The sequence below is a fragment of the Tursiops truncatus genome, chromosome 7, assembly GCF_011762595.2.
Source record: "Tursiops truncatus isolate mTurTru1 chromosome 7, mTurTru1.mat.Y, whole genome shotgun sequence".
In the NCBI taxonomy this organism is placed as follows: Eukaryota; Metazoa; Chordata; class Mammalia; order Artiodactyla; family Delphinidae; genus Tursiops; species Tursiops truncatus.
The window spans coordinates 66068611-66090923 of NC_047040.1; the positions used below are offsets into that span (position 1 = coordinate 66068611).

General features: G+C 35.7%; 1 protein-coding gene across 1 annotated transcript in view; it reads right to left on the minus strand.

Annotated features, from left to right (window-relative positions):
• Window positions 1–20874, minus strand: part of CSRNP3 (cysteine and serine rich nuclear protein 3) — a 69636-nt gene extending 48762 nt beyond the window's left edge. Inside the window, exon 1 of the mRNA XM_033860412.2 lies at window positions 20710–20874. Coding sequence (XP_033716303.1) covers window positions 20710–20857 — 148 coding nt within the window. The 5' untranslated portion in view covers window positions 20858–20874. The remainder of the gene's footprint in view (window positions 1–20709) is intronic.
• Between the last annotated feature and the right edge of the window lie 1439 nt (window positions 20875–22313).

Here is a 22313-nt window from a genome sequence, read left to right on the forward strand (position 1 = left end):
GCTTAGACCCTATGTTTAGAGATAAACTTTATTTTCTTTAAGCTACATAAGAACCTTAATCATAAGCTATATTCTATAATGTAGCTAAAGCAGCTATTACTTTGTTACATCAGCCAAACTAATACATAGATACTAAAGAAAAGCTATTTAAATATATGCCTCTCTTTAGTATACTATTTTTAAAATACATATTTTGATTCTTACAAAAATATACAGACCCAGAACTAACCCATCAAAGATCTATAAAGCCAGATGAGAATTAAGGAGGCTTAGCTGGATAATAACATGGTGGAAAATACACGTATGAAAGAAGGGAAATAGGCTACTAGAATTAAAAATATTGATTTGCCAAGAAAAAAGAACTTTTTGAATTCAATTTGAGACATACTCTCTTTTCTGACTGCCACAGTAACTTCAGAAATTATTTTCAATGTGGAAAATATGGCAGAAATATATACAGTAAGATGCCTATTAGAAAGGAGACATTTCAGAATACAATAGAAAGACCAGCACAAAGAGGAAAGTTCTACCTGACCTTCAAGATCTGTAAGAGTAGGGGAGCATGTTAAATGATCTGAAGAAAATTCCCTACGTGGTAAAGCTGATGTCTCCAAAGAGCAAAATAAACATTCGAATCCCCTGTGAGAACATTTAATAGCACACCTAGGTAGAAATATCAAATGAGAAGTCAAAATAAGAAGAGGCAAGGAGTAAATGAGGCTAAGGCAATAGGGAAGCAAGATAAATCCTGTGTGGGTGTGTGTGCGCACGTGTGCACACTTTCAAGCATGCTTAAAGTCAAAATGTGTTGAGACTATTTAAAATAGATTGTTTTTCAATGGTACAAACTATTAAGAACAAGAAAAGATAGAGACGTTGATGAGAACATATGTTAAATTCTCTTCAATAAAGAAATGTTATTATTTTCAACTAAATAAAAACAAAACAGCTCAAATATCCCCTCATCTGTAAGACCTTCTTGGTCCATACCCCTTTCAACAGAAACATTCTGCTCTGTGCTGCTTCACACACTTTCCCTTACTTTTACCGATTCATTTTATGCTCTACTGAAAACTGCTTGCATCTTCTTTTCCCATCACTACAACTGGGAGTTCCTTGAGGGCCAAACCACGTTTTATTTCCTAGTGTCTTCCATTCTTAGCATATTGAATAAAAGAATATTTGAGGACAATTTTGCCTGCTGGGAGGAAAGGGAGATGAAAAGCCAGAAAAGAGCTGGCATCAATGGTATTTCAAAAAAAGGATTGAAGAAGGCAAGCGGAACACAAATAAAAATATTTTGGTAGGACGCCTGCAGTAAAAGCTGCCAAGAACAGCTGTGGTTGGAAAAGACTCAGCGTAACACCCAGGACTACAATGATCCACAATTGCTTACCAAGGACTGGTATTTGTTTAGTTTGGCTTCTGATTTCCAGCTTAAGATGTATCATAATGGGACCATACCCTTCCGTTCTTTCAAACATTGGGGAAATAAAGTAAGAAAACTGAGGTTACTATATAGTGGTCATTGCTCTCCTAAAAGTGTAAGTTTGAAGAAAAGCAGACCAGAAAGAGGTCAGCTAAAGAACTGATCATTATATATATTATACTATATATATAATATATATATAATTATATATAATACAATTATAATTATATAATATAATTATTATATATCATTATATATGAATCATTTTATATATATAATGTATATATATACATATATATCACATACACACATGAAGAGAAGATAAAATTAAGGGATGGTAAACAAAGCTTGAGGCCATTTAAGCCATAGGCAACATTGACATTTTGTTGTAGAAAAGGAATTATAATGTAATATCCTTCAGGTAAACTCCTTCTATGAAAATATGTGAGCATTCACTGAATGAAAAAGCACCTTACAAATACCAAACGTAAGATATCAGCCACCACATTTATGGGATACCAATACTACCCACTGTGAGCATATATCACAGAATATAATGGAAAATGAGTCACAATATATCAAGGGTGTGCTTGCAGTATTTTGCAAATTCTATAGCAATATTATTATTATTATTTTATTTTTATTTTTATTTTTTTGCGATACGCGGGCCTCTCACTGCTGTGGCCTCTCCCGTTGTGGAGCACAGGCTCCGGACGCACAGGCTCAGCGGCCATGGCTCACGGGCCCAGCCGCTCCGCGGCATATGGGATCTTCCCAGACCGGGGCACGAACCCGTGTCCCGAACCCGTGTCCCCTGCATCGGCAGGCGGACTCTCAACCACTGCGCCACCAGGGAAACCCTCTATAGCAATATTTAAATAAAAGTCTTTTCTGCTTTATTATCCTTCTAAATAATTCTTAAACATTTATGTAGTATTGATTTGAACAGAGTAATCTATTTGGAAGCTACAGAGGCAACTATGCGATACTAATAAGTGCTGAATGGTCTACCTTATCAACCCCATTGGACATACCCTTATTTCTGAATAAATCATATTTGAGGATCTAGAATAATGTTTTTTCAATGTTTTCAACACTGAGGATCCCTTTTAATATCAATATTACCATTCCCCACATTATCTTTTAATTGCGAAATACACACCAAAAAAGCCACTTTGTACTTGTAATCAGTTTAAGTGAATACATTTCATTCAACTACGACAGCATAGATTTCAAAAAAAAACAAAGAAAATTAAAAATATTTATTAACTTTACAAGGTTTCATTCTTTTTTTCTTTTTTTGAACAGTAGATGACCAGATACCTTAGATAATTTTTAGAAGGTTATAAGCTCTGGCTGGATCAAATTGATCAAAAAGAAAAACTAAAAATTTAAAGTGCTTATATGCTTTATCCAATAACATTTATAGAAAATGATGTATCAAGTAATTATTAACTAAATACAAAGCTGCTTTAATTCTACTTTTTAAAAATTTTGCAATTAAATATTTTTGCTTAGGTGATATATAAAATCTCTAAAAATAAGAGAAGAAAAAAGGTTGCATTTCCTGTGGGTGCCCACTTCAGATACATGCCCTTCATCTGAGAATTTTTCTTTGATTTCCAAGCCTTGCTCTTATTAAGCATCTACTCCTCCAACCAGAGTAGTAAGTTTAGTCTTATTAATAATCAAATGAATGACTTCACTAGTAAGTTTAAAAGAATTCTTTAAATTCTTTTTCCTTGTAACTTCTAAGTCCTTCTGACTTAGGTGGTTGTATAAGCAATTCAGTAACTTCATCAGATTGAGCGAGTAGAGAAACAGCACAGGTCAAAATTACCTACACCAGCATATTTGCCAGTGAATAAACTCTAGGATACAAGGCAAGCATTTCTGAGCCTCCAACTCTCCTCTTTTTGATAATGCTTTACATTGTGTGTACAGAACTTTATAACTGATTTGTAAAAAAACTTATTGGGGTAGAGTTGCTTCACAGTGTTGTGCTACTTTCTACTGTACAGCAAAGTGAATCAGCCACATGTATACACATATCCTCTCCCTTCTGGATTCCATCTAGGTCACCACAGAGTATTGAGTAGAGTTCCCGTGCTATACAGCAGGCTCTCACTAGTTATCTATTCCATACATAGCATTGTATACATGTCAATCTCAATCTCCCAATTCATCTCACGCCCCCTTCTCCCCCTTGGTGTCCATACGTTTGTTCTCTACATCTGTGTCTCTGTTTCTGCTTTGCAAGAAAGCAGGAATAGAGAAAGGTTCATCTGCACCATTTTTCTAGATTTCACATATATGCATTAATATATGATATTTGTTTTTCTCTTTATGACTTACTTCACTCTGTATGAGAGTCTCTAGGCCCATCCGTGTCTCTACAAATGACCCAATTTCGTTCCTTTTAATGGCTGAGTAATATTCCACTGTGTATATGTACCACATCTTCTTTATCCATTCCTCTGTTGATGGACATTTAGGTTGCTTCCATATCCTGGCTTTTGTAAATAGTGCTGCAGTGAACACTGGGGTGCATGAGTCTTTTTGAATTATGGTTTTCTCAGGGTATATGCCCAGTAGTGGGATTGCTAGGTCATATTGTATTTCTATTTTTAGTTTTTTAAGGAAACTCCATACTGTTCTCCATAGTGGCTGTATCAACTTACATTCCCACCAACAGGGCAAGAGGGTTCCCTTTTCTCCACACCTTCTCCAGCATTTACTGTTTGTAGACTTTTTGATGATGGCCCTTCTGACTGGCGTAAGGAGATACCTCATAGTAGTTTTGATTTGCATTTCTCTAATAATTAGTGGTGTTGAGCATCTTTTCATGTGCCTCTTGGCCATCTGTATGTCTTCCTTGGAGAAATGTCTATTTAGGTATTCTGTCAATTTTTCGATTGGGTTGTTTATTTGATATTGAGCTGCATGATCTGTTTGTATATTTTGGAGATTAATCCCTTGTCAGTTGCTTTGTTTGCAAATATTTTCTCCCATTCTGAGGGTTGTCTTTTCGTCTTGTCTATGGTTTCCTTTGCTGTGCAAAAGCTTTTAAGTTTAATTAGGTCCCATTTGTTTATTTTTCTTTTTATTTTCATTACTCTGGGAGGTGGGTCAAAAAAGATCTTGCTGTGATTTATGTCAAAGAGTGTTCTTCCTATGTTTTCCTCTAAGAGTTTTATATTGTCCGGTCTTAAATTTAGGTCTTTAATCCACTCTGAGTTTATTTTCATGTATGGAGTTAGGGAGTGTTCTAATTTCATTCTTTTACATGTAGCTGTTCAGTTTTCCCAGCACCACTTATTGAAGAGACTGTCTTTTCTCCATTGTATATTCTTGCCTCCTTTGTCATAGATTAGGTGACCATATGTGTGTGGGTTTATCTCTGGGCTTTTATCTTGTTCCATTGAACTATATTTCCGTTTTTGTGCCAGTACCATACTGTCTTGGCTACTGCAGCTTTGTAGTATAGTCTGAAGTCAGGGAGCCTGATTCCTCCAGCTCTATTTTTCTGTCTCAAGATTGCTTTGGCTATTCAGGGTCTTTTGTGTTTCCATACAAATTAAGACATTTTTCTTCTTCTAATTCTGTGAAAAATGCCATGGTAATTTTATAGGGATTGCACTGAATCTGTAGATTACTTTGGGTAGTATAGTCATTTTCAAAATATTGATTCTTCCAATCCAAGAACATGGTATATCTCTCCATCTGTTGTGTCATCTTTGATTTCTTTCATCAGTATCTTATAGTTTTCTCAGTACAGGTCTTTTGCCTCCTTAGGTAGGTTTATTCCTAGGTATTTTATTCTTTTTGTTGCAATGGTAAATGGGATTGTTTCCTTAGTTTCTCTTTCTCATCTTTCGTTGTTAGTGTATAGGAATGCAAGAGATTTCTGTGCATTAATTTAGTATCCTGAAACTTTACCAAATTCATTGATTAACTTTAGTAGTTTTCTGGTGGCATCTTTAGGATTTTCTATGTATAGTATCATGTCATCTGCAAACAGTGACAGTTTTACTTCTTTTCCAATTTAGATCCCTTTTATTTATTTCTCTTCTCTAACTGCCATGGCTAGGACTTCCAAAACTATGTTGAATAATAGCGGTGAGAGTGGACATCCTTGTCTTTTGCCTGATCTTAGAAGAAATGCTTTCAGTTTTTCACCATTGAGAATGATGTTTGCTGTGGGTTTGCCATATATGGCCTTTATTATGTTGAGGTAGGTTCCCTCTATGCCTACTTTCTGGAGAGTTTTTATCATAAATCGGTGTTGAATTTTGTCAAAAGCTTTTTCTGCATCTATTGAGATGATCATATGAGTTTTTTTTTGTTTTGTTTTGCGGTACACAGGCCTCTCACCGTTGTGGCCTCTCCTGTCGTGGAGCACAGGCTCCAGATGCGCAGGCTCAGCAGCCATGGCTCACGGGCCTAGCCGCTCCGCGGCATGTGGGATCTTCCCGGACCAGGACACGAACCCGTGTCCCTGGCATCAGCAGGCGGACTCTCAAACACAGCACCACCAGGGAAGCCCGATCATATGGCTTTAAAAAGATAAGTTCTCTCATTGTTTTTGACACTTTCTTGATTTTGCCAGCAGCTATGAGGTACACTATAGGGGGAAAATCACATGTGGCCCCAACCAACTAACTCACCAAGAAGCAGTCTTTACTCCCTAGGCTCACTCCTAATGTAATGAAATATTTTGTGGTAGCAAAAAGGGTCAGTTGTAATCTTCAGATTGTGTGAATCTGACTTGAAAGGAGTTTAGGTAAGTAGAAAAAAAATACCTCGTAATTTTTCACTTCACAACTCAGTAAGTGGAAAATTAGGACACAGAAGAGGGGATTTTCCTACAATCCCTCATCTACTCTGCATTCTTTTAGGAATAATTTTAGGTAAAATTATAAATTAGAAGAGCTTCGGCTCTAGTTCTCTTTTTGTTGCTCTTTTGCTTGATTTCATTGGAGCTTTTCTTTAATTCATATATGTAGAACACTACTGGGCCCCCACAAACCTTCTCTTAGAAACCAAGTCACTTACTATGCTGGCTGTGATTGACAGCTTTATGGCTTTAAAGCCCTGATATTAACCATCCCCAAAGAAAGAATGTGAAGGGTGGGTCTAAATGAAAAGGAATGTGTTCCTAACATATTACGGCACTTTTGAACAGCCTCCCAAACTCATACCACATAAATAACAACATTCATAAGGATAATCCACCATACACTGGATACTTCTTTTTCCACCTCTAATACATTACCAAATCATTCTTTAAGCCCAACTCAAAATTTGGGTCTCCTAATAAACCTTTTATAATTAACCTCAGAGCATTTCCCATCCCTGTGAAGGCTATTATTTCTAGCACTCCATAATCCTTCCACATATATAATTTTCTCTGCATGGGCTGTACACAGGGCAAAGAGGTGAATGGATAGCAAACATGTCCTTCACAATTATATGAAATGGTGTAATCTGTGTAAATGTCAATTTATTTAGTTCTTGGTTCATACTGTCTTTCTGCTGCTATTGCCCCTAAATAACAAAGGTGCCTAACTTTGTGAATTTCAGAGTCCAATTAAATGAAAGAACTGTTTGGGTGTTGTTAGTAAATATTCGCTAACACTGATGACAATGAGAGCTATGTTAATAAGATAACACACTTCAATTTCCAAGAGGGGGAAAAAGACACTCTTAGTTTTTCAAGCATCTGCTTAAAGATAGCATAGCAAATGACCTATCACAACTGTGCTGAAAACTCACAGATGGAACATTTTTGTTGGTATATCATACGTGACTATGATCTGTGTACAAAGATCATTGAGCACCACACACTTTGAACTCTGTTTTTCTGTTGCTGTGGAACATTTTCATTTATTTGTCCTCTAGCCCATTTCTGTAGAATTGGAGAATAGACAGTGTAGCTATATGATCAGAATTGGGGGTAGCCTGTGTCAGCGGAGGAGAAGGAAGCTGATGCAGTTGTCAGTCTGGAATTGTGCCTGATATTCACACTCAAATTCTAACTGAGCTAACTGACCACAAATCAGACAAAAGCTTACAGCATAAAAAGACCTGAAATGGTTGAGAAACATAAGAGAAAAGCCGGATTATTTTTTTTAATATTTAAATATCTATAAATTATTGCCCAAATTATTTTTTCATTTTAGTGTAATGAGTGGCTTTCCCCTCTATTTCTTACAGTTTTAAGAATTTGTAATGAGTCAATATTTATGAAAATTAACAAAATACCATTTTCTCAGTTAAGAAACACTAAAATTTTATACTCAGGGCATTCAAAAGGATAAAGGAAAAGTGCAAAATAATTTTTAAATGCACAAAAAACTGCTGGGTTTAACAATAATCATAGAGCTAACCAAGTAGTTAACAACTGGCTCTCCATAAAAATACATTTATTTATATAAAGAATGCATAGCCCATGATTTACAAATAATAAAATATAAATATTCTTTATTGTAATTCTATTTAATCAATTGATTCTCACAGAATCAATTATTAAAAGACTTTTGTCTAATTTTTGTATCTATCACCAACTTCTGGTTGCAATTGATAGATGAGTGTAGTTAGATATGAATACTGATTGATATTTTCATTTAAGTAAATGGGTAAAAGGAAAATGAAATATCAAAAACATGTTGAAACTTCACTCATTCATCAATGACATGAATGACTTCTCTCCTAAGTAGAATAATAATTTTTGATGACTAGAAGAATATTCACGTTTTTGTGCTATTCACAATGTAAAAGGTACAGAAATGATATAATTTTAATTTGCATTTTTCACATTTTTTCCATCGCTCTTCCATTGCACAATCTACAAAACAATAAATGGATAGCCCTGATGTGTGGTATTTGCCAATTTCTGTGGAGTAAATAACTCCACCACGGCTGGCAAGTAAATATAATTTTATTTCAATATAATATTTATGGGAATAACTCAAAGTACAAAATAAACATACAAGCAAAAGCAAAACAGCTCTTATGATAACCATCAAAACAGTGTAAAACAGTAGTGTTAGAATTTCACTGTTTTGATGATTATGGTGACATTTTTAAGATTATTTAAAAATCAAAATGGAGTAACTATGATTCAGGCATCCAAAATGGAGCCGGGTTACCATTGTAGATGTGGTTTCAGACCCATTCCTGCATCACTGAGAACTTGAATTTTCTCTAAACTGTATCAAACTGAAGGACACCACCAGCCATTTTCAAAACAATATCTGCTAGCAGCTGCTAGCTGCAACCTTGTAGTTTCAAAGTCCCACTTCCACCTTTGCAACTATGTAATCATTTCAGACCCCAAACAAATCCTTGCTTAACAAGCACCCTTAGTTCTTGCCAGCTCCAGTCCTAATTACTGACAAACAACTATGGAACCTTGTAGTTTTTTTGCCGTTGTAAGCCTTCCCCATTTTGTAGTCCTAGCAAACACAATTCAAGTGCTTCTTAAATCTGTTGTCTCCCAGGCTGCAGTCTTAACAAACCCCAAATAAATTCCTCTTTATTTCAATCAGGTCTCCGTTTCTGAAAATTTGGTTACCATTACAAGCAATATTTTCACCCATATGTCCTCAAAACTTTGGACAAATGAATGCAGCTTATATAATACTCTGACATATACTCCTTTACACATGCATAGTTCTATTATTCAAGAATTCTAAGGTAATTGATTTTGCTACTCTATACAAAACACAAATTTGAAAATTGGAGAACTAAATGATTACCAAGAATAACCACAAAAATAATATTTAAAAAATCTTTGCATGTGGCAAATTTGTATTTAATATTTTGGCAAGCATCTTGTGGTTTTTTAAGTATTACACAGACAATATAAAGGTAGTCTTTATTAAAAGCAAGGGCATATATGATAAATTATAAATGTTTTTACTTTTTAGGCAATACTAATAAAAGCTGTACAATGAAGACTTTCTTGAATTAATGATTTTATTTTATACTTAGAAAATTAAATCACACCCACATAGATTTCTGCAAGGGTTAAATTCAAGCCTAGATTAAGAAGCAAATCAGAGAAGAAAAAGATTTCATTGAGCAGGTCTTTTGAGGCTTCCATAGAAAGGGAAAGGTGCATGGTTAAGAGTGGAGGCACTGGAAGGAAGCTGGCCAGGGTTTGAATGTGGTTCTGCCACTTATTAAAAACAGGACCCTGAGGGCTTCCCTGGTGGCGCAGTGGTTGAGAGTCTGCCTGCCGATGCAGGGGACATGGGTTCGTGCCCCGGTCCCAGAAGATCCCACATGCCGTGGAGCGGCTGGGCCCGTGAGCCATGGCCACTGAGCCTGTGCGTCCGGAGCCTGTGCTCCGCAACGGGAGAGGCCACAACAGTGAGAGGCCCGTGTACCGCAAAAAAAAAAAAAAAAAACAAAAAAAAACAAACAAAAAAGAAAAAAACAGGACCCTGAAAAAAGTCACTAACCTTCTCTGAGTTCCAGTTCCTTCATGTGAAAAATTAGGATTAAAAGTAATAGGCATTAACTGTATAAATGCATGTAAAGTATAGCAGTAAACATCATTTTTTTTAATCTCGCATTTCTTTTACCATTTGAAAGGAAACCCACCCTTCTTGCCAGGTTGCAATGGACTCTGCCTCTTAACTGGAAACTTTAAGAGATGCTAACTGGAACAGTAGCAATTGGTTTTTTAATACACATTCTTACTTATTACTTGTTTGCTGTCTGTGCTTCGGGCCTGAGCCAAGCACACGCCTCTACCCTATGATGCTTTTCCTGCTTACTACCCTTTTCTTTTCCTAATCCCATATTCTGAGTATATAAGTATACATTTTCAGTGCAATCGACTCCATTATCTTCTTTCTCCCTCCCTTCCTCTCCCCTCCTTCCTTCCCTCTCTGACTTTTAAGCCTCAAGTTACTATCCATTTCTTCTAGTAAATTGTCCTTGATAAATGTTATAGAAAATTTTCCAGAAATACCTGTGCCAACACTTATTTCTCTGTCCTGGTACTTACACAAAAGTCACACTCTCTTGATGTTCTGATGGTATCTAGAATTCAGGAGAATAAGTCCAAAAGACATCAAACACCTGCTGTGACTATTTCCCGTAAATCCTATCCTAGAGTGCACTCATAAAAGCTCTCACGTTTCCATTAAGATGGTCTACAAGAGAGCTCTGCAAATGGCTGATGCTAATGAGATCATAGATATTTTTAAAGCCTGATGTGGTCAATCAAAGGGGAGGCAGCTGACAAGACACCCTCTTCTCTGCAGCTCTGAAGCACTTCCTGCGGGGAAGTGGGCCTGGCTGGGAGGTGCCACAATGCCCAGCCTTACACCCTCAGTCATAACAACGTCAGCAACTCTTCTTCCCTGTTCCTTTTACTCTAAAAAGAAAATGTCATTCAGAAAAAGACTAAGTGCTTCAGCTTCAGAAAAACCTAAGAGGACAAAATTCTGACTATCTGCTATGCAATTTAAACACAAAGGAAAGAGTTAGTCAGCCAATACAGCTTATTTACTTTGAACCCAACCCATGTAATATTTACTGAGTGTCTCTCATTTGAAATGGAATCTATGTGCTATTTTATTAATTAACAGTAGATTATACTATATTTCCTAAACAGGAGATGTTTTCAGAAGTCTGAGAAGTGATGCTCGAATGAGAAAGACTGTTAATGCTGTTTTCAACAATAATTATGGGAAACAATATGATATAACAATACAGAAGTACAGGTTCCAGAGTCACACTGATATAAAGACTAAAAGCTGGCCCCACTACATATTAGCTTTGTGATTCTGGGCAGCTACTTAAAATCAGCATCAGATGCTTCATAGGTTATGCTAATTAAGATAACATACATAAAATGTAAGTGCAGTCCCTCGCACTGAGTGTTTAATGAAAGTTCAATAAATGGCAGCTAGTACTGCTATGACTATTATTCTGAACCCTTATGACTTTTTAGGACTAATGCCAGCAAGAGTGGAGAATATACTTTGGAAATTCTTACTTCCATAGCTGTTGTGTTGAATCTCATGATACCCTCTGAATAATGTTCCAATGCCTAGGCCAGGAGTAGCAAACAGGTAGTTAGTAAATTGAATACAACCTCAAGAAGAATTTCATTGGATTAGACAGGTTTATTGTTATTATTGTTACCATTAAGTCTAATTCCTTTTAGGGAGGTATACTCTAGATCCGCCATACCTTCATGTCATACACCTGGATGCTTTCTCACAGTTCTATAACTTGCCTGGTTCTGAAGATATTTGGATTTGCATCTCTAATCTATATCTTTTCCAGACTTCTCTCCCAGCCTACCAAAACCACAGCTATCATGTGTCTCCTTCCCTCTGGAGAGTTATTCTCTGCATAGGTAGTTTTCCAAAATAACTGTTAATAAAATTTGTGTTGTCCCTCATTGGAACCATTATCATCATCATAGCTAACACTTCTTGGGCACTTACTAAATATGAAGTACAATGTAAAGCATTTTGCCTATATCGCCCATTTAAGCCACCATTAAACTTATAATGTAGATACTATTTTTTATTGGTATTTATAGATGAGGAAACTAAGCATCAGAGATACTACCTTACTTGCCCCTGAGTAGACAATCTTTGATGAGAATATAAGCAATTTGAGTATAGACATTACATTTTTAACTACTAGATAGACTACATAGGCCACCTATATGTGGAATTTTTTTTTTTTTTTTTTTTTTTTGCGGTACGCGGGCCTCTCACTGCCATGGCCTCTCCCGTTGCGGAGCACAGGCTCCGCGCCCATGGCTCACAGGCCCAGCCGCTCCGTGGCACGTGGGATCTTCCCGGACCGGGGCACGAACCCGTGTCCCCTGCATTGGCAGGCGGACTCTCAACCACTGCGCCACCAGGGAAGCCCTGTGGATTTCAATAGACATTCCAAAGGAATCATTCCAAAGCGATTACATTAATGGTGGGAATTCCAATTATGTGGTAGAAGATATTTTAGGACAGAAAAGCCTCTTAAAGTATACTGCCTAAATGCCTGTACATTCTGTGGACAAGTAGGGTTGACCCTATCAATATTAAAACACAATTAGCACATAAATGAGACAAATGTAGATATTTAGTTTTATAAATAACATTCCATGGCTTCAAATGACTATGCATTTTAAACATATTCCAGATAAATCATTCCTTCCAATGCATCATTCTTTTGCAGCTTTCTTTAGAAATTTTTAGTTAGAATATTCCTTTGTGGTAATGAGATGTTCTGGAGTGTTCACTTATACATCTCAGATAAAGACAGCTTTGAAGATAATTTTTAAAATTGTAAGTACATGAATAGTCTATTTATTCTCCAACATTTCACTGTCAACAGAACAACATACACAACTCCTTATTCCAACCATCATTACTTAATTTTACTCAGTCCTTATGAAACTGTCTTTTTTACAGTTCTAATGTACTATTCTTTGAGTGCATTATCTGTTTAATCAAGACAGCCCAAAATGTCATCAATTAAAATAACCCACATGATTGTCTTCTTTTTGGGGGGTGGAACCTACAAACTAAAAGCACCAGATGGAATATTCTATTGGACTTGTATATAGGTACACTAATAGTACACAAGCATAAACACTGAAAACACAAAGATGTCCTCAAATACAGTGCTATAAATAACTCAAGCAAAAAAGACTACCAGAGGCATATTATATTTGGAGGGAAAAAGGATTATCTGAATCTTATGCAATTTAAAATACCTTAAAATCAATCTATTTTCACATTTTTCAAATGAAAAAACATGCTATAATCACGGTCAGAGCTACTTGTAACAGAACTAAAACTAGATTGAGGATCTTCTGGCTCCTTGGTTGTGGCTTTTTCAGTTACAACAAATTGAAGGAATTTGCAGTAGAGTCTCATTCTCACAAATTCACCTGATGCACTAGGGAAAGCAAAATCATAGCAAACCTAAATATTTTTCTTTTACAATAGCTCCCACACACAAGCAGCTACTTTACTGATAAATAAAGAAACAATGTTCTATATTAACACCATAGAAGAGGCAAAAATGTTATGTGGGATTTACTGTATATACACTATAACAGTGTATAGTGTTAATATTTTGCATACTTATTTTAGATTGCTCCTTTTAAAATATAAGTGAAAGTGAGAAAGTACAGCTAAAGCAGCCACCACCCCTTCTTATATCCTTTCTCTCTAGAGGAACCAATCCCCACATTGTTGTGTATCAGCCCTTCCTATGTATATTTTTACTTCCATAAAATAGAGTGTTGTCTGTGTGTTTTAATTATGTAAGTACTGTCTTATTTGCAACTTGTGTATTTCACTCAACAGTGTATATATATATATATATATATATATATATATACACACACACACACACACACACACACACATGTACGTTGTATACATATATATAAACCTGACTCTTCAGTTCAATCTGTTATCCAATATTTATTAAGTGCCTACTAGATACTAGGCATACAAAGACTGAGTTCCTGCCTTTGATGAGCTTACACTCATTCCTTTAAAACTCATTTTGACGGCTCTGCTTAAAGGTAGAATGTAAGGACATGCAGATAAGGACAAATAGGAAGGTAGCATTCACAGTGAAGGCAAGGTGATCTGTTGAATATGAGGCAGGAGGTGGAGGGACTTGATGAGTCTGATGAACACTCTGCTCTTTGAGATAGAAAAGAAAACGACCGTGGGCACCTTAGGAGGATGTTTTGTGGCAGTAACAGGCAGCTGAGTTTGAAAACATACAGTTTCGTCATTTTCTCCAAAACTTCCTTAAAGTGTTCGGATGTTTTGAATAAAAAGGGAATATGGAGTGAAGGATATGGGAGGAAAATGGTTGAGTCCAAGACTCCAAAAAAAAAAAAAAAAAAGCTGAAATAATGGAGCGATTGTAAAGGGTTGAGTGGAAAGATATGTAAAGACAAGACGTGGGTGTTATGTTGGGGGAAAACAGGATGAGGTGAAAAAAATGGGTAGGGGGAGAAAGGAAGTGGAAGGAAAACAGGTTATGGTCTGAGTTTGGAACACTGAAATTTGATATTTCGGTAATAGAGCTGTACTAGTTTATAGAACCATCCTGGGTGAAGCGGTGGACGTAAGCAGCTATATGGAGTGGAGGTAAAGGACGTGAACGGAATGGAAGACTCCAGAATAGAGGTGGTCAAGGAAACATGAGGCTAATGGTTCAATGAGCCATCACATGGCTACTGACATCATGGCTTGGTGGGCAAAACTGAGATGGAAAGAAGTTAGAAAACCATTGCCAAAGGTTTTGAATGTTGGTGAAATACCAGGAGATTCAGGCAAAGAGGATGAGTATCATGAGAGACGTGGTAAAGTGTTCATGGAGAAAGAAATATTTGATATGAGCCTTGTAGCAGGTACATAACTTTATAGTTAGAGATTGAGAGGCAGAGTAGAAGACATTTCAACCTGAAGGATGGTCTAAGTAAGGTCAGAGGAGGCAGCAATGGTTGACTATTTCTGATTTATCATACTGGATCTCTCAGGTCTCTCAGATGAAATGATCTGAAAATAATTCCACTGTACCAGCCAACGGCTTTTATAGTACATTCAAGTGAGTATTTTCCAAATGGACCACTAACTCGTATCTATTTCCTCCACTCGTAATTGTGCCAACTACTTAAACTCCCACATTTCCACTAAACTAAACTTAATACTTAATGACTCAACTGGTCCATGTCTGGTGTTCAGATAGGGACATGACCTAGTATAATAGATCTGCAACTGGTTCCAGGTCTGATCTCACAAGGCTAGGCTATTTGGTTCTTTTCCAACATAAGGAGCTGCAGAGTCAGAGTCTGGAGATGTCTTAATTTAATAGCTCATCAGAGGTGCCTTGACCTACGCTGCTTATCTTTTCCCACTTGGTGTCTGCTCTAACTTAAGATGCTATTTTGATCCTTGTTCTTAGAACCATATTATTACAGGGTAGTAAGGAGCTTTTGAGGGTCATGTGGTCCTAAGTCCTGCGCAAAGACTTCCCTAAAATTTCTATGTTCAGTTTCTGCCTTAACACTCCTCCATTGTTTCAAAAATCACTGATCTAGGGATAGATTGCTATGTTTGTCTTTGCTATAGTAAGTTCTCAAATTAATACCACAATGCTGAGCAGACATGATCTGTCACTGTATCTCTGAGTTGTATTTATTACTTGTAGTCTATCATTTTGACATGTCTGAAAGCACCTACCACAGAGACTGTAACATAAGATACACTACATTTGTCAAAACTGAATCTAGATTTTCAATGCATTTTAACTGCTCGGTAAAGAGAATAGATATGTTTCGGTCATACTTCCACTACAAAGTTTCATGTCAAGATCTGATTTCTTTTGATTTTTTGTCTCTAATCCCACTATGAAATGTGCAGTCATTGTGAGGGAAATGACATTGGAGGAAGACTGTGACTTGGGTGTACATGGCAGCGTATTTATGCCTGTTTATTCAGAGAGAAAAGAGAGGGAAGTAAGAAAGAAAGGAAGGAAGGAGGGAGGAAAACAGATTAAAATCTCAGCCATTGGATAAATTAATAATATATCTCTGAATGTTAATTTCTACTTTTATAAAATGGGTACAATAATGGCTCCTAATCACACAACAACTTTAGGATATCAAATGAACCCAAGAATGTGAAAGTGTAAATTAGAAACTCTTATCCCTATATAAGACATACACTACCTGTTTTCGTGTGCAATTTAGAATACCTATCATTTTGCCTTTTGATATTTCCACTTCCTAAATACTATATATTTATCTGTAGAAACACTCTGTTTCAGGAAAAATGTGTTCCTTTCATCATACAGCTTCTCATTACTCGTGTGAAGCGCCAGGAACCTTGAGAGGGCAGAAAAAAAAATCATTCCAGCTTCTCTGTAGCTCTCCTTTTGACAGCACTCAAGTACAGGCTGATTGGCTATAGAGCCACAGGGATTTGATGAAACAAAGTGTTCCACAGCAATACAGAATCCAGCTACTTCTATCTCAAGGGAAGTATAAGATATGACCTTGGTTCATTGCTGGTAAGTATGCTAGTTGCCTAGCAAAACTCAAAAGTCCAAGGTAAAAGCCATATGCCTTTACTGATTTATATTTCGAAGCTTTTACTATCATAATGTGATGTGCTGCAAGTTGAATAGCTTATAGAAAGCTTAGGATAGATGGAATTTTCTACTACCATAGCTGCTGACTTGTACCACACAGTTTTATCAATTCCTATATTTGCAGTGATAACAAAATGTTATGTTATACAATATGTTAATGCTTATAAAGCACTGAGTGCATCTGACATTTTAAACTTGAAAGATGAGCTCATGATGAGTGAGATTTAAATAACTGTATCTTAAAAGATCTCAGTGTGAAGCTAAATTTGGTTTCCTAATACTATACAAATTTGATAGTCATCAAAAATCCTTTTTTACTCTAAGGTAACTACTTTTTTTCTTGAAAGTAGAAAAATATATTAAAGAAATAAGATTCATCAATAACAATATTTCTAAAAATGTATGTTCATAGATTCATATGCAGATAAGATCACTGTACTTTAGCTGAAAAAATAAATAAAACATTTTATAAAAATTTGTGCATCAATTTGGGGCTAGCAAATAATCTGAAATACATTTCTAGAAACAAGAAATCTTTTAAACTATTTCTTTTACATTGGTTAACATGTTCAGATCTTTTATAAAGCAAATATTTGAGGGAGAATTTTTGATTTTTGGGGTTTTTTTCTCTCACTTTTTCTTTTTTTCCTTCTCCATAATGTGAATATGGTGAACTAAACAGACTATTAAATCAAAAAGGCACTTTTTATTAAATCAATCATTTAATTATCTTTAAAAATCATGAAAAATCTCCACCAGATTTCATTTAATACAAAGTTAAATCAGCAATTTCATAAACTAACCATTGCCAACTACCACTGATAATAAATAATGAGTTGAAAATTTCAATAAATTCTTGGGCATCACAAAATATTTCTATTTTCTTCAACAGGAAAAATAACATCTGTTGGACATAACTCATAAAAACCCTTTACTAGTTAGCTGAAGTATTGCATGATTTAGCTGATCATGCCATTTGCTTACATAAACACAATCAGAACTACAGTTATCATTTTAGTTTAAATTTAAAATTTCTTTGTTGTGGGATGTATAAATATTAACTGAAATAAAAATTAATAAATATGAAAATTAATCTATCATTCTAATACTTCAACAAATCAAATCGTTTTCAGTTTTTAAAGCACCTTACCATTCTTTGCCATTATGATACAGAGACTTTCCCTGACAGTGTAGGTAAAATTTTGTGTTCTGCTTTTCTTAACATTATCTCCTGTCTTCATACCTATCATGTAAATTAATTAATTGTATAAGCTACCATAACTTAATGCATCATTTCCCCACTCTTAGACATGTTACCTTCCTCTTCCCTGCCCCAGTTCCCATTTTTTGTTATTTCCCTCAAGAACCAACATTTTCAGTTATGCACTTTTCCCCATGTTTTTGATGTTTCCCCCTTCAGATAAATTCTCTGAAGTACAGACTTATAGATATGAATATCATTATGGCTCTTATATTTCCAAAGTGCTAAACAGACACTTTTATAAATTTCATTGCCATCAAAAGCAATATGGATGTATGCAAAATTTGTACTGCGACCTTCACCAGCACTTAGGTATTAGTATTTTCTGTTGAAGGGAGGAACACTAATTTCAAGGAGATGAAATTTCCATGATTTCATACTAATGAAATCTCATTAGTATTATTTTAATCTGTGTTATTATTACTACTGGTGTTAAATGCTTCAAAATATTTGCTAATCATATTTCCTATCATGTAGGTTATGTTTGGGGGTGTGTATCTTAATTTATATAAAAATTTATGTGTTTCCTTATTCACTATTCAGACAGTAATGCTTTACCATATTAACTGCAAATATTTTTTTCCAATATAGATTATTTTACTTTGGGATTTTTGGGGATCAGGTATGTTTAATATTTTTATATAAATATGTTAAGTATTTTGCAATGTAACTTTTTTATGTTACTTCAACACTCAGATAACAATCCTACCAAATATGAAACTTCCCCTGTGATTTGATTTTTAAAAATATTTGTCTACTCAATCCATCTGAAATGTATTTTGGCAATGTTGTGAGATGTGTTATCTAAATTTTTCTTTTTCAAACTCTAATACCAAAACCATTTATTAAGTACTCCTTTTCCCATTGTTTTATAATGCCCTATTCATATACACTTATGTGTATATATATATATATAAAATTCTTATCTATACTATGTTGAGATTTTCTCTATTTTCCTAGATCTAACATGGTACCGAAAATGTTAAACTATATAATTTTCTACTATTATTTGATATCTGGAGTGGCTTTTCAACATTTATGGCTTCTTTTAAAAAATATCCCTTTATTCTCATTAGCTTATTTTTCCAAATGGATTTTTATTATTCCATCACCTTCTAAGAAAATCCAGTTGAGGGTTTTATTGAGATTATCCTTTTATATTCATAAATTAATGTGGAAAGCTTTAACAGATTTACCTTTATAAATGTTTACCAGAAACATAACCTGTCTCTTCATTAATTCCAGTATTCTTTTCTAACTCACAATAAATCACATTTTAAAGATATGTCCAATATTACATAACTAAAGGGCAGAGTGAGATAATGGAAAAGGTGAAGGCTATGGGGTGGAACACATAAATATATGGACATATATATACGTGTGTGTGTGTGTATATATGTATGTCTAGGCTTTAATCCTGTGTGATCTTGGGCAAGATGTTTAGCCTCTTTGATCCTCAGTCATTTCCTTCGTAAACTGAAAGTAATGGTACTTCCAGGATTGCTATAAAGAATAGGAATCATGTATATAAAACTACTGAATCACAGCATGTACCCAGTAAATGTTAGCTATGAGAATAATTTTTAATATAACATGCGCTTAGTACTTGACATTTTATAAAGTTCCTTCATATGTATTATCTCACTTGCTCTTTGATCTTCACAGAACCCTGTCAGATGATGATGTTGTTGTTATTATCACTGTTAATATTAAGGCCAAATAGGTAAACATATATCTTCTTTTGAATCAAAACACAAGCTCATTTCACATCATAATGATATATGTAAATGTATTTGAAGATCACCTACATCACACAAGAACCTTGTCCCTGAATATTTGATGATTTTTTCCTGTTATAATAAGTGTAGTAGCCCTTTCATTATATTTTCTATTAATTTTGCTTGCTTAAAGGAATGCTGTCGATTTTGTATGTTTGTTTTGTGTTCAATAGTTTTACTGAGTTCCTTATTACCTCTTAAAAATATGGTTAATTCTCTTGGTTTTCTGCGTTGTCACATTTCCAAAATAAATTTTATGTTATGGAATCACATATTAATAAAATCAGCTACTTAACTGAAAAATAAAAAAACTAAGACTAGTTATCTATCATATCATAATATATTAAAATCTTCCTGTTGTAAATATAAATTCAAGATTATTTAGCTATTAATAGTCAGTTTCCTTTAGCCTGTAGATTGTATTTCCTTACAAAATCTTCCTGTCAATCCTTCAAACCTCACCTTGTCTGACAGGAAGGAGTGATGTTACAGTGTGGCAGAAAAAGGAAAAAGAGAAAGCATACACCTTTTTTTCCTTTGTGGGCTTTAAATATTATTCTTAAGGATAAGAGAATAAAGGGATGAGTGGAAAAGAGGTATACACTGCACTCGCACACTTGGGAGAGTTTTGCTGCTTTTTCATTTCTTAACGCATGGTTGGCTATGCTCTTTCCCACTGAACCTAGAACTTCCACTGCCAAATACATCCTCCCCACTTTATGTTTTCCTCCTAGAATATCATTTCAGCTATGGGAGGATACATATTTTTGTGCCTGGACTTGTCCTTCCCCATCTACTGTTGGAGTAGGGTGCTTCCTTTGAAAAGTAATAATAAAATGTCATTTTTTCCATTGAATCAGTTGGTTAACACTATCAAATAATCCACTCCCAAAAGCATTCTAAATAAAGGAACCCACTGATGCCTCAGAAATATTTCATTTTTACTTAATCATGTTTTGTTTTTAGCTCAACGGTAAAAACAAAAACAAACTAGTAATAAAAGTTAAAAAATGACCAAGATGATACAATTATTTTCACTGTAGAAGCAGACAATCGGTTTCAGGTATAGTTTCCATACTCACGGGGAAAATGATTAGAAGTGGATGGATTGACACTGTCCCCACTGTCAGCACTTTCACTGCTGGAAACTTCATCATCTGATTCCCGCACAGAGGAGCAGGGGGAGGAGCCGTCAACTTCTTCAAACTTCCTCTTTAAAATTCCACTCATCGCTGCAGCGCTGTCACATGTACCTGTAGCAGGAACGGGAGCAACGAAGCATTGAAATATCTGACCACTGATGTGCAGCCAAGGTCCCGGAGTCATTTTTATGTGGCTTTTTATACATGAGCTGAGCTTTCCCTTGAAAGGATCACTAAGCAGTTTTTTAAAAAACATTTACAAATTAACAAAAATTAAATTAAATATGAGCAGTTGACCATTTGCTTACCAAAATGTATCAACTTTTTTAGACATAGTTCATTTTAATGCAATACCTTTATTCCTTTTTGTTGGCAAATTGAGAAAATCCACCTAAGTCCATAAGATTCTGTATCGAAAATAAACACCAATGTTCCCCAAAGTCCTAAATGATTGCTGGAAGGAACACATGTAAATATGCAAAAACTTCGTACTCAAGTTTTAAAATGTAAGAAACCTAATTAGCTGAGCACTATATGAAATCAGGTCTAAATTTTAGGTAGTTTCCATTGAAATATTACAATAAGGTGAAGTATGTCCCTATGACACCTGGTTGCTGAAGCTGCTGCTACTGTTTCGGAAACCTCCTAAGGCTAGTTAGTTGGGACGTAGCACTAGTTGGGTGGGAAGAGTGAGGTGTGGGTAGTGGATACGGTTTCTCCTAAATCCTTTCTCTAGGATGAATGGGTTTTCCCCTTTCCTTGAGCTGCCCTTTCTCTACCTTCCCCATTTACCTTGACATATACACAGTCAGCTGAAGGGCATAAACTTTCCTTGCAGTGTAAGAATATTTTCAGGAATAACTTATATATAAATTAGCTTAGATATATGTGATGGTCTTACATTGTTAAATTAATTTAACTTAGCTGAAAGTATTGCTAAATTGATTCCATGCATTCTATCTTCCATCTCATTATGTCAGCTGATTTTAACTCTCTTTTGAGTTCTTAGTTACATTATCTAGGCACTGCCCTCAGAAATCTCTGTAATAACCCCTTCTCCGTGCAGATCACAGAGCAGGCAGCCTGACCAGATCCCCTTAGCTGGGCGAGTTTTCCAAATTTTAATTCAGTAGTTTTCAAGGTCTGCTACTGGGATTAGCAGCATAAGCATCACCTGGGAGGGAAATGCAAATTCTCTCTCTTTTTTTTTTTTTGCGGTACGCGGGCCTCTCACTGCTGTGGCCTCTCCCGTTGCGGAGCACAGGCTCCGGACGCGCAGGCTCAGCGGCCATGGCTCACGGGCCCAGCCGCTCCACGGCACGTGGGATCTTCCCAGAACCGGGGCACGAACCCGTGTCCCCTGCATCGGCAGGCGGACTCTCAACCACTGCACCACCAGGGAAGCCCCTAAATGCAAATTCTCAAGCCTCGTTCCAGATCTACTGAATCAGAAACTCCCAGAGGGTAGGGCCTAGCACTCTGCTTTATGAAGCCCTCCAGGTGATTCTGATACATCCTCAAATTGGAGGGCCATTTGTCTAATT